Source organism: Oreochromis niloticus, linkage group LG17 (genome assembly GCF_001858045.2).
Source record: "Oreochromis niloticus isolate F11D_XX linkage group LG17, O_niloticus_UMD_NMBU, whole genome shotgun sequence".
Classification (NCBI taxonomy): Eukaryota; Metazoa; Chordata; class Actinopteri; order Cichliformes; family Cichlidae; genus Oreochromis; species Oreochromis niloticus.
In genome coordinates this window covers 19,036,489-19,050,188 of record NC_031981.2, presented here as the reverse complement: position 1 = coordinate 19,050,188, position 13,700 = coordinate 19,036,489, and the positions used below count along the sequence as shown (strand labels likewise).

Sequence of the window (13,700 nt, the reverse complement as noted above, 5' to 3'; positions counted from 1 at the left end):
CAGCAAACCCACACCGGGCTCTTTGGTGTGATGTTACCACGCGGGTTTTCTTCATATCGAATAAGATGCTGGGTTAACCCTGCCGATCTTGGCACAGGACGTGCTTGCAAAAGAGATTTTTGATCTCAAGCATTCCACTAACTCCGTGTTAACACTCAGCAATGAAAGAATATGGTTTGTGTTAAACCTTCAGTAGGACAAGGATACATCAGAGTTTAAGAAGCAGATCCACTGAGTCTCATATGGAAGGAAATGTTTACAACAATGAAGATATAAAACAGAGAGGAGAGCTTTCAGGTTCAGCAGCAGATACAGAACCAAGTTTGTCTGTCTGCAGGTGAAATTTGGCCACGGAGAGTGGCTTGTGGGTTCCGTCTACTACTCAAGAAAAGACGACATTCCTCTGGCTATAATCATCCCGGCGGTGATCATACCGATGCTGCTGTTCATCGCCGTGTCAGTCTACTGCTACAGGTTAGAAGAATATGAGGTCAAACAGACAAATTAATTGTTGCGTGTGCCGATAAACACGCTCCCTTTTGCTTTTTGGGTGTTTGTGTGTCTGTAAACCAACAGGAGGAAGAGTCAGCAGGCAGAACGGGAATACGAGAAGGTGAAGCACCAGCTGGAGAATCTGGAGGAGAGTGTCCGAGATCGCTGCAAGAAAGAGTTCACAGGTACTGAGCCTCGCCTGAAAGCTGTGAAGTCACAGGACTGGTGTGTGTGGCGAGAGCGATTATTGAAGCAGTGTGCATGCCTGTTATGAATTATTGTTTGGTTTTAATGAAAGTGCCTCTGCAAATATCCAGCATTTTCCGAACTGTACAAGTCTGTTCTTATCTCTGGAAGAAGTGATGGCGGTGGAGCTTTAAAAGGTTTAAAAGAAAGCAATGGATGGACATTCTAAAGCATTAACAGTGAAAGAAGATATTCATTAATTAACTTACAGTACTGACACCCGACTCTCTTAAAGACTGAACCCGGCTGTAAACTCAGTGTACTTCCATGTACAAAGCTGAATTTTGTCTGCATCTCGTCACCCCGCTGGGTTCACAGATTAGAGCACATCACCACTTTGGCACTCTGTGAACCTCTGCCAACGGAGTTCAGCAGATCAGGCAGCGCTTTGGCTCAGACATCAGAATCTTTCCCTTCAGGCCTTTGGTGGAGCTTTTTTGGCTTCATCTGACGCTTTACAAGGAACTCTGTTTAGGTCAGCAGGCCCTGAAAGCAGGAATATTCAGTCAGGTGTCCATATTTACAAAACTTTTCCCACACTTTGTACAGCACTGTGGTGTTGGTGGATAAGGATAATTCAGTTACCAACGGAAGGTTAGCAGCTCTGAACTGGTAAACCCTACACACCGTATCTGCTGCCATTTGAGTTTGTTAACTTCTAAATATCTGCATTTTGAACATCTACTGTGTTGAGGTAAAAATCGTGGAAACTATAAAGAAGTTTGGCTATTCCATCTGTTTATGTTACACTTCTTAATTACAATTATAGCTTGTTTTTCTTGGTTATATGTGAGAGCTGCTTAATTAGCTCATGCTGATTAATGGGAGTCTTCACATTGGTTTACCATCAGAGATGTGAGAGACGCACTAATGATTTCCATGGTGACAAAAGGTGAAATAACAAAGCGAAAAAACAAACATAAAGCACTCAGGGTAGCTGTTAGCTACCATGATAGCGAGGATAAACCACTCCTGAGGAAATTTTCCTGAATTTTCCTACAGACGATACCAGTTACAAGTTCTCTCCTATGACTATAACCTTTAACTTATTGATCTCTTCCAGTCTTTCAAAGCCTTTCCTTTAGCTGGAAAAGTGAGTACAGTCTGACTAAAGTCGTCTGCAGCTGAGAATAATCAGGATTGTTTTCTTCCTTAAGCTCTGGCCTTATTTATCAAGCAGGGATTTTCTAATGATCTAAGAATCCAGCGGTAAGCAGAGCCAATTAAGTCATGGACCCAAGTATGTTTCTGCTCCATCCAATTAAATCCGCTCATTCTAAATTCCAAATAACAAGCAGTCATAAAACTTAACACTAGTTTCCCCATAAATTTAAGCCCCTGTTCTTTTGATAGTTTTAAAAGCCCTGTTGTGTCTCTGAGCCAAAGATTTTCATGGCCGTGTCCTCCACAGCAAGTTAAAGACCACTTTATACACATTTTAAATAGCAGCCACCTCGATTTGTGTAGTCTGAGGATGTCGCTTCCTTGAAGTTATAATTGGGACTGCTGGAAAAATGCATTGGAATTTGTGTAACGTGCTTTGAGTGTCCAATAAGACCAAACCCACACACTGTAACACCAATGGATTTACCATTCGGTTTGCATTTGATGCACCAACGCTGGAAATCAAGGTCTCTCTACATGAGTGCCATTGCATCTTGAGGTTCAAATAAAATCAAATTATGGTTTCATTCAAATGAAGTGAATGCACTGCATATGTACAAGAGATGAAAGCATGGAGCCATGGTCCTATATTACCAAAGTTCTCTGAACGCCTCGTGGGAAGTTTTTGAAAATGTAAATCAAATAAATTTTAAATAAAGAGAAAAAAATTAAGATACACTGGTCCCTTCTTAAACAGTCAAGTGTGTGGACTTCACTAGAGTAGCTTAGCATGATCCTCAGTTCAAAATAATGCTTCTTTATTTTGTCCTGACCCTCAGTGAAGCCTTCAGTTTGTTGTCTGTGTTGGCTCCTTTCTGTTTAAGCCAGCTTTCTTCTGACCTGCGATGTCAGCAATATCAACTCTTATTGACATCATACAGAGCCAAGAGTAGAAAAGCTGCCTGAAACTGAGCAGTACATAAACAGATTATTGGAAATGTGTGATCTAAATATTATTGTCATAGTATATATGAATATATACATATAGCAGAAGAAGAAATGAAGAAAGGAATATTCCTTCTGCTTAAATCCATTATTTCCTGCCCTACTTCTTGTTTAAACGTGTTTTCACACATTTTCTGATGCTTTTCCTTTTTGTCTCTGTCAGATCTCATGATTGAAATGGAAGACCACACCAGTGACCTGAGCGAAGGTCGCATCCCCTTCCTGGACTACAAAACCTACACCGACCGAAATTTCTTCCTGCCCTCCAAGGACGGCGCCAATGACCCCATGATCACGGGAAAACTACAAATCCCAGAAGCCCGCAGGGCCACTGTGGCTCAGGCACTCAACCAGTTCTCCAACCTGCTGAACAGCAAAACGTTTCTCATAAACGTGAGTTTGAAGATGTAAAATGGATTTTCCTCTTTCTCTTATTCTTTTTTCAGCTCACTTTTTAAAAAAAAAATTTCCTGCTTATTTTTCTGTCTTTGTATCTTTTTCTATTCATGTATTTATTATCATTAAATTTACTGTCATATGTGTAGTTTATCCACACGCTGGAGAGACGTCCAGACTTTAACGCCCGGTCTCGGGGTTATTTCGCCTCTCTGTTGACGGTGGCGCTGCACGGCAAACTGGAGTATTACACGGACATCATGAGGACGCTGCTGCTGGAGCTGATGGACGAACATGTGCAGAACAAAAACCCCAAACTCATGCTCAGGAGGTGAGGACAGGACAGAGACTCGGTGGTTTATTTTGTAAATGTCGTAGTGATGGAAAAGTGATCTAATGTTTCCCTCTGTTTGTGTATCTAGGTCAGAGACAGTGGTGGAGAGGATGCTTTGTAATTGGATGTCCATCTGCCTCTATCAGTTCCTCAGGGTAACACTGATTTTTTTTTTTTCACTTATTCCGTGTCACACTTTCCTTTCCTTCGATTTGTTTTTATGTCCTTGTCTCTTCGATCTGTTTCTCTTTCCTGCTTTTTTCTGCCTCTGCTCTTTGTTCCTCAGTTATAATTGACTCTAAGAAACTTTCCTTCCTACTGAAAGCAGATCTTAAACCTGTATTTTGTGCTCGGTGTGTGTTTTGTTTTGACCAATTTGGGATTTTTGCTGTTTATTCTGACAGCAGCTGCAGATACGCTGTGCATTTGTTTCTACGCTCATAATAAACACAGTTCATGCTTCAGCTCAAGAGAAAGTTTACACCACGGACATGCTTTATGTTTTCATAGAGACCAGCAGTTGTGCTGTGAATGTATTTATTACCCAAACTAAAAAAGTTGAATGTATCCAGAGAGTTCAAATTCAAACTGCAGGACACTAAATCTGAACAACAGGAAACCCACAAGACAAAAAAGAATAACAAACTGCCTCTCACTTTTCACAAAGAAAACAAAATGTGCAAATACACATAAAGAAAAAGAATCTTTTCAGCAGTTCAAAAAGCAGAAAAAAAACCCTGCAACTAACAACTAAAATAAAGAAACGTCTGTTGTGACTGACACCCTGACAGATTCAACGCTTCCACATAATACAAAAGGGTCTGCAGTTCTTTTTCAAAACTCTGTTTGTCTTTCATTCTGTATGTAATGCTTTTTTTTGTTTTGTTTTTCTTTATTTGGAGGGGGAGGGGGGGGGAGATTTGGCATAATTTGTCAGAGAAAACTGACAAATTATAAGATATAAGTACTTTAATAATTTCAATAGTCAGAAAACAACCCTCTCTGTCTCCTTTTTATATTTAATAAACCTTAAATTCTACTATTATGGTGAACACAGTTAATATAAATACAGTATAAATTGATATTTAACTTTAGTAAACAGTTATACTTGTTGTTAATAAACATACATAGATATATTTTCTTAACCAGTTATCCAACTCAGGGTTGTTGGAGCTTTTACCAGCTGTAAGTGGGTGAGGTATCTACCCTGGATACCTCACCCACCCCAGTCTGTCATAGGCTAGCACAGAGAAACACAAACAGTCAATATTGAATCAGTAATTAAAGGCCCATACAGTTGTGATCAGACGTTTACAGCTACTCCTCATGGCATGAGTGGTGATTTTGGACTTTGTGCAATGTACCAACCCAGAGCATGATGCTACCACCACCACGCTTGACAGCTGGAACAGTGTTCAAACACACCTCTCATCAAACTTTTCTCAAAGACATTTAGATCGTCCATGTGTGCAGCTACAAAATTTCAGTCGACCTTGAAGGTGTCGATTTCAGGGTCGCTCAGATTTTTCTCTGAGTACACGGTAATGTTAAACTCTTTTCCTGTGGGCTGTGACACTGGTGTCCAGCAGGGTTATTTCTCAGCATCCTAACCAGTTTCGTATCATCCGAGAGTGACAGTTTGGATCTTCTTTGAGATCTTGGCAAAGTAGTGACACATCTATGTAACTTGTACTTCCGTAAAGTTGTTTTTAACTGATCATCTTGGAATCTGCAGTTATTAAGACATGGCTCCAAGAAATTTTCAGAATTTGTGTAAATCTGCCAGTTCTCTTTCTCAGATGTTCACTGAATTCATTGGACTTTTCCATTGTTCTTAGTATACATCAATCAAAATTTTTTTTAAACACAAATACAATGGTTATGTTGGGGCCAGTGGACTGCTGGGTTTTTACTAGAGTGGCAGAAATCTTTGATAATCCATGGTAAATAGCACAGATTAGAGTGAGTTATGGCTTATTTATAAAAGAACGATACTAAGTGTTTTATGAGGCCTTAACTCTTTTTTAAGACGTTGATGTCTTTGTTTCAGGACACGGCAGGAGAGCCTCTGTACAAACTGTTCAAGGCCTTGAAGCACCAGATTGAGAAGGGTCCCGTGGATGCCAAGATGAAGAAGGCCAAATACACGCTGAACGACACGGGACTGCTGGGAGATGACGTCGAGTACTCTGTGCTGGTCAGTATGAACAGAAACACCGCAGTGTGCAGTCTTCCTTCACACGTTCACATGTTTTATTGGTGAACTCCTGAGCAAAATAGCTTTTAAATAGTATGAAATATAACGTAACTTTGTTTGCAGATACAAATGATAGAAAATTGGCTTCCTCCAGGGTGTCTGGGCTCTTCTTTAGAGAGGTGTGAGGAACACCATGATTTGGGAAGTGCTCTGAATCAAGCAGCTGAACCTCCATATCAAAGGGAGTCGGTTTAATTTGTTTAAGCATCTGACAAGGATGCTTCATGGGTGCCTACCATGCGAGGGTAGGTTAAGTTGGAGAGATTATGTATCTCAGCTGGTTTGATAGCACCAGCAGCCAGGGAGAGGGAGGTGTGTCAGGTCACAGTCAGAGTAGACCCCCAGCTCCAGAATGACTCATGCTTTGGGTCGTTGGTTGCATAATGAAAACAAGCCTTCACTGTGGCTCCACTTTTACCTTCTTGTATCTTCCCGGTGTGTTTGTGCTGTCAGACTTTGCAGGTGTTGGTGCATGGGGAGGGACCAGATGTGACTCCGGTGAAGGTGTTGAACTGTGACACAATCTCCCAGGTGAGAATCTTCTTCTATTTTCAGAGTTTAATTTTTTTGGTCTTTGTCGTCAGGATCCAGATATTTATGTCTGTTTGATCTCTGGCTGAGTTTAAAAACTAAGAGAAGCTTTGCCGTATCTTTCCCTGCCCCCCTACACTTTGTCCTTAAAACTGATTGAACGTCTAGAATAGTTTGAGGTAGTTGCAAAACTTCTGTCGATATTCTGCAGCTAATAAATGTGAATGAGATATCATTTCCTGTGTTTTGGGTTGACATTATAGCTGGTGAATTTGTAATTTTGTGCACTGCAGGTGAAAGAGAAGATCATCGATCAGGTGTACAGAAATCTGCCGTATTCTCAGAGACCAAAGGTGGAGAGTGTTGCGCTGGGTAAGAAACAAAAACAATCATAAAGCATCTAGGAAAAACACAAATTATTGATTATTACACTCAGCGTTCAGCATCTTAAACTCCTGGGTTACAACAATATTTGTGGGGGTGGGGGTGGGGTATATAAAGAATATTTAGCTTTTTTGACCTTTAGATAGACCTTAAAACTATAATGTCACCTAAATAAGTCCTGTTTTCCTCACTTGTGTCCTTTCCTGAGCTGCACACCTGGAACAGCTGTCAGTCTGCAGCCTACTCAGATCAGATTACTATGAGAACTGTTGAATCCTGAAATCACTAAACTAGAACCTGTTTTACAAAGTGGAGTAGACTAAAACATAACAAAAAGTGACACGATCATGCCACGATGTTAAGAAACTGATGGGAAAGTCTATCCACGGCGCTATTATCCACAAATGAAGAAAACTCGGAGCTGTGCTGAACCTTTCCGGGAGTGACTGGCCGACCAAAATTACTCCAAGAGCTCATCGATAAGAAAATAAGAAAGAAACTGTGCAAAAATGACAACAATAGGAGAGTTCAAGGAGAAAAGCACTGCTGACCCAAAAGAACACAAAGGCTCGTCTCATATTTACCAAAAAATATCTGGATGATCCCCGAAAGTTTGGGGAAAAAAACTTGGTGACACAAAAGCTGAACTTCCTTTATGAAATTTGAGTCCCGTTACATCTGGATTAAACCCAATACAGCATTTCATAAAAAGAACATCATACCAGCAGCTAAACATGGTGGTGGTAGTGTGATGGTCTGGGGCTGCTTCACTGTTTCAGGACAACTTGCCGTAGTTGATGGAAACATGAATCCTGCTCTCTACCAGAAAATCCTGAAGGAGAATCTCTGGCCATCAGTTTGTGGCCTGCTGAGCTGTGATCTGAAACACCTGAAACAAGACCACCTCTGAATGGTTTTAAAGGGTCTAATCTAATCTACGTTAGAGTTCTGATGTGGAAAGGCCAAAGTCCAGCAGGCCGTTCATGCTGGAAAACCCTCCAATGTGGCAGAAATAAAAGAATGATTCACATTTGCATTTCACTGACAGTTTAAGTACTGCAAAGAGAAAACAGACCATCCTCTACATCAAATTAGCCTCACACAGATGCAGGTTTAAAAAAAAAAACAGTGTTTCTTTCCCTTTAATAGTCCCTCCCTGCAGATACCACACATCCAGATGTTTTAACTTGATTGCACAGATTAAGCATGAAGCTGCAGTGATGTTTAAACAGGTCTGTCAGGCCACTAAAAGACTAAAAGGCTTCTATAAGGGAAGTGAGACGTGCCGTGAATAAGGATCAGCTGGATTTCAGGGTTGACCTTAAATACCCCGTAGCATCCTGAGACAGAGAATTTCATTAATCCCAAAGAGAATTTCCACTGCAGCTGAATCACATATAACAGCCATTCTAGTGTGTGCTGTGTAAACTTTCAAACAGTTATTGCTGGGTATGAAAGTACAGGAATAATTCACCACTTCAAACAGGCAGTTTTAAGATGTAAAGCTCTTGTAATATTCAGCAGCGTGTTTCCTTTCTACGGCTACATTCCCATCCACTGCAGCAGAGTTTTTATCAGGCAAACAGCTGGAATCTCACAAGATTCAAATCAGAATCCATTTTCTTCTCCCCGGACCTCAGTAGGTTGTAATGCTGCTTATAGAGGTGTGATGACAGACTGATGATAATCATTTGATCTCCTGCTAAGTGCTTTTCTGAAAGCGAGTGCCTGCCAGAGGTTTTCACCCACAAACTTTCAAAGATGGCAAAAATCGCCTAACCACATGTTAACTATCGCTGACTTGTTCCTAACTGGTGCTAGATTGGGTCGGCCTGATGGGCGCTGCATTCTGCTGTGATTGATTGTTTTGCTGTCAGGTAATTGATGACGCTGTGGGCTTTTCAAAAGGTCAGTTGGGAGCTAAATGGGTCGGTTGTGGACTCTGTTGCTTATTGCTTGTTTGCTGCTGACAGGCAACCTGAATATGTTTACAAAAATGTCTGAATTAAGATTGTACCGACTCAGCGGGTCTTTGATTTCATTAGTACTTAGTACATTAGTGTTCGGGCCTTCTACCTTCTGTTGATTAAAGTTTTTTTTATTTTTTATTTTACATTTTTATTTACATAAAAACCTTTTGTATTATTTATATTGTCTATTTTGGTACTTAACGTTCTGTTTAACCTTCGTGTACAGCGCTTTGTGACTGCCTGTCTACAAAAAGTGCTTAAAAAATAAACTTTATTACTTACTTACATTAGTATTTGGGTAAAAACAGGACTACACCCTCTTGGCAGAGATGGAAAAATCAGTGTTTGCCCAGTGGCTACATTCATTTTTATTTTGCTGTTAGCCAGCGATTACAAGTAATTCTGGTGATTGGAGGTTAAGTGTGCCTCAACCTCACCCAACCAGGCTGCCGACATGTTGCAAACAATCTGAATCGGTCTGTGAGCACAACTCGTCTGGGACACGTCTCTTTGCAAAAGGGGACTGGACTCTGCTGGTTGCCTGTGTCATTTGTAGTTGAATGGCCATTCTTCGTCACCGTGACTATTTGTGGAATAATTTGACTCTGAACGTTTTAGTTAAACGTGCCAGTTCATCACAATTAATTACTCTATTATCACAAATAAACTGCATGTAATTGCCAATTTGAGTGCATTCATTCACAAACCCATAGCAAACTGTTAGCAGACTGCTTCAGTCTTTATCGCCATCTTGGTGCGCCAGCATTGCTTTGAAGACGACAACTGATTGTGGGAGTACTCAGTCGTATGTAGCTAACATGCTAATCTGTCACGGCCAGGCTGCCCTGTGGTCACTTTGGTTTATCGATCTGTCTGACTGATGAATTATCCAATCAAGATTTTTATGGGCATAACTTCCTTTTTCTTAGCTGTGTGTAAGAAACCATCTGAACCATCTGCAAGGTGTAGATTTAGTCCCACGTACTTGGTACCTGTCTCATCCCATATCAGAAATATCCAATACTGTGCAACTTATTGAACACTGGAGTGATGGTAGGAGCATATCCCACTGTACCTACAATGATCCACACATATGGATCAGGTTGGTACACCATCACTTTTATGCTAAATTACATGTTAATTTCCTTCTCCTTGCCCCTGCAGAGTGGCGTCCCGGCTCCACGGGTCAGATCCTTTCCGACCTCGACCTCACATCCCAGAAGGAAGGACGCTGGAAGAGACTCAACACACTGGCTCATTACAACGTGAGTTCCGCCTGCTGCACATGCCTATTTCAGCCCTGTGTCGTTTCCCCTTTTCCTTCATCCTGCTGAGTGTCTTATTACCAACCACTTCCTGTCATTTCCTGATGGTTAAACTGCTGTTTGTTAAAGATGAGGTCGATTGCAAGCAAGCACAGCGATGCCGCACCTCCCACCGTTGCTGCTGTGATCCTGTACAAACAAGGTTAAATCCATCTCTGTGGACTGAAACTGTCCTACCTGCAGTGGAGCGGTTTAAAAAGCCCAACATCACTCAGGAATTATTTGTTTGTCTCATGAGGTCATCAAATAAGAAAAAAAAGATCCCAAAAATCCCTGAACTGAAGTCTTTACTGATCAGGATGAAGATTTACACTCATCACACACACTGAGGTCATGAATGCTTTGGTAATACTGGGTAAAAGTGTTAATGTGGCATCATTTAAAACAAATATTTTTTATATTTATTAGATGAATAATATTATTAGTGTGTTACTGCCCATCCATGGCAGGACTCCTGAGCTTTGGAACAACCAGCCTGAGGAGACGAGACTCAAAGAAAAAGGATCTTCTCCTCAGTCAGTTCAGACGTTAACCTTTTATTGAGTTTTATCCATCTGTCTTCTTAAGCGCTTATCCGGTGGGGCTGGAGCTCGACCCAGCTGTCCCTGGGTGAGGGTCAGGTTACATCGTGGATAGGTCGCCAGGGCTAACTCAGAGAAACACACAACCATTAACACTCACATTCAGCACATTGTAGAATCACCAGTTTCCACACATGTGGACTGTGGAAGGAGAGAACATGCAGTCAATTAACTTTTCCTTGTCTATCCTAAATTTATCCCATTTTATTTACCTTTCTTGTTTCCTGCTTGGACTTGTCTGGTTTTTTTGGTTAAAATGTTTTTGCACAGCAATTTTAATGTAGATTAGTGCCGTTCAGCACCAGTGCAGTTATTGATTTTCTTTTTCACATGTAAACTAAAGTCATGTGAAAAACTAAGTACACCCTCACCTCTTTCATAGGAATGTTGGGGTCCTGAGCGAGTCGGTGTTCCCTCTGTGCTCTCTGGGTGCTTTTAATCATGCCTGTTTCTCTGTGTTGAGCTGAGACCTTTACTTCTGCGCCAAAATCACCAACAAGTGGAAGTGTAGAGAAATGGCGAGCCTCTCGAGACTCGTGCTGCACGAAAACCAGCAGAAATTAAAACACCAGTCCAGTCCACTCTCCGTTCTGACATTTAAGAAAAATTCGCTTATTGAGAACGCTGCAGTGAGACAGAAAATCATCACTTCCCTCAGTTTTCCCACCGATTTCCTGTCTTACAGGTTCGAGACAACGCCACGTTGGTGCTGTCCAGAGTTTTGCACACGCAGTCTTTCCACCAGCACCAAGACAGCCACGAAGAGAGTACGTCCACACACACACACACACACACACACACACACTTTTTCTGCAACTTTTAAATGCACATGAACAAAAAAACAAAAAACACAGCAACTTCATGCAGTCCTGTCTCACCTGCAGAAAACGCCCTGCTGGAGGACGATAACACTTTCCACCTGGTGAGACAGCCAGATGAAATTGACGAGGTGAAGTCGAAGCGAGGCAGCATGAAGGACAAAGCGATGACCAAAGCAATCACAGAGATCTACCTGACCAGGCTTCTGTCTGTCAAGGTACAGCTGTGCAGTTTCACTGCAGATGTTTCCGTCACGTCTGCGAGTTTCAGCAGCAGAAACTCGCAGACATGACGAAGTTCTTGTACTTCTTCATTTCCCGGTTTTTTCTGCTTGTATTTGTAATTAGCTGATGCAATTCTGTTGATTGCATCATGGTCTTTCCTGATCAGGAACAAATTAAATAGATACATTTAAAACATTGTGTGTGTCTTTGTGTTGCAGGGCACTTTGCAGCAGTTTGTGGACAATTTCTTCCGCAGCGTGCTGTGCTCCAGTTCCGTCGTCCCTCCGGCCGTTAAATACTTCTTCGATTTCTTGGACGAGCAGGCGCAGAGACACGACAATGTAGACGAGGAGACGCTGCACATCTGGAAGACCAACAGGTACAAAGACTCACCAAAAACACCAAGTATGCCACCTCAGACAGACTGGTGAAGGTTTGCAAACTAATTGCAGAATCCGAGTAAACCTAAAACTCATCTGTGAAACATCTCTGTGCAAAAGGGAACTCGACTCAACTGTTTGCCAGCTGATTGTATTCTGGTGTGATTCCTATATAAGGTTGCCAAGCAGTGTTATTGCATTTTCGCTGACTGGTATTTGCGTTTATCGCCATTTTGATGCTTTGAAGACGATAACTGAGAGGTCGCAGACCTGCTTCCCATCTTCAAAGCACACAGGGACCATCATTTGGTCTTACTGCAGTCTTTAACCTCCGTTTTCCCTCATTTGACGGTAACATAAGAAAGATTAACATTTAGAGAGGTGTTTGTTTGTTTATTAACTTGGCCCAGTTGATCAGATTTTGAGTCTGACACCACTGTGAGATTGAAATGCCGGCGACAAGAAAACGTCTGAATGAGTGATCCGTGGGCCTGAAACTGTTCTGACGGCTTCACGTGGATCATGCTGTCAGTAAAGGCCTCAGACGGGCTGATATGTGACTCTAACTGATTCAGCTCGTCTTCAAAGCTGCTGTGAATCTCAGCTGGAGATACAACCTGCAAAGAAAACCAGCTAAGAGAAATAATTATGTTGCTTCACTGCTCTGTCTGTGTGTGTGTGTGTGTGTGTGTGATACTTCATCAGCCAAAGGAGGGAGTAATTATGTCCTCGTCACTTCTAAACCGGGCGGTGGACCACATAAAAGCCTGATTTAATTGACAGGCTGTTATCAGGGCGGATAAATGATGACGGAGCAGAGACAAAGGAGAAGGATAGAGAAACTGAGAGAGATGGGGAGATTGCTTCTTTTTTTTTTTCTTCCTCTTTTTTTTTAAGTCCAAACTTCTCTGTTTTCAAACTGGCCTTGAGCTAAGCCTGTCAATCATCAGAGGCACACATACACACACATCTGGACAAGTTGGTAAATGAAATATTTATCAGTTCTGGTGAATTATTGATGGGGGTTATGGTCTGGGGAGGCAGTGAGGGTGGGGGGATGAAAGGAGAGAAGGAGGAGTAAAGGGAAACGGAGCGTCAGCTACATCCTGAAGTCTGAAACTGAGCGTCCACTACAGTAAGCATTGCTCCGCCTGCCGAGCTTTTGGATCCATCGCTTCACATTTTCAGCTCGTACTCTGGCAAATTTTATTTTTTGGTTTATCACAAAAACAAAATTCTTGTTTTTGGCCAACTATTGCTGAATGGACTTACAAAGTGCTCCGGAAAGAGCTGCAAAGAAACGTGACCCAACAAAAATGAGATGCACAGTGGTCTCGGAAAGAAGAAGAATATTAATGTGGCAAAAACCACAAAAATGGAACCAAATGCTGACTTTAAAGATAAAGAATGACAACAAAAAGATGCAAAATGACTAAAATTAAACACAACAGTTTGAAGATAAATACAAAGAGAAACTAACGTATTAAATGAAACATGAAATGTTTCCAGAGATCCAAAACGATGTAAATTACCTTCATGAAATCCAAAATAATCAAAGTAAAACGCATACTAACCACAAACACATCCAGAATGACTCAAGAAAACAGCCAAAGGACCACAAAGAGACACAAAAATACCCAAATAAGACTTGT

General features: G+C 41.5%; 1 protein-coding gene across 1 annotated transcript in view; it reads left to right on the top strand.

The window, feature by feature from the left end:
• The window catches only part of plxnb2a.1 (plexin b2a, tandem duplicate 1), a 224,714-nt gene that overhangs the window by 205,542 nt on the left and 5,472 nt on the right, over positions 1-13,700 (top strand). Inside the window, exons 27-38 of the mRNA XM_003448113.5 lie at positions 338-474; positions 577-677; positions 3,011-3,240; positions 3,393-3,574; positions 3,666-3,732; positions 5,628-5,774; positions 6,288-6,365; positions 6,659-6,737; positions 9,884-9,984; positions 11,311-11,392; positions 11,510-11,661; positions 11,887-12,047. Coding sequence (XP_003448161.1) covers positions 338-474; positions 577-677; positions 3,011-3,240; positions 3,393-3,574; positions 3,666-3,732; positions 5,628-5,774; positions 6,288-6,365; positions 6,659-6,737; positions 9,884-9,984; positions 11,311-11,392; positions 11,510-11,661; positions 11,887-12,047 — 1,517 coding nt within the window. The remainder of the gene's footprint in view (positions 1-337; positions 475-576; positions 678-3,010; positions 3,241-3,392; positions 3,575-3,665; positions 3,733-5,627; positions 5,775-6,287; positions 6,366-6,658; positions 6,738-9,883; positions 9,985-11,310; positions 11,393-11,509; positions 11,662-11,886; positions 12,048-13,700) is intronic.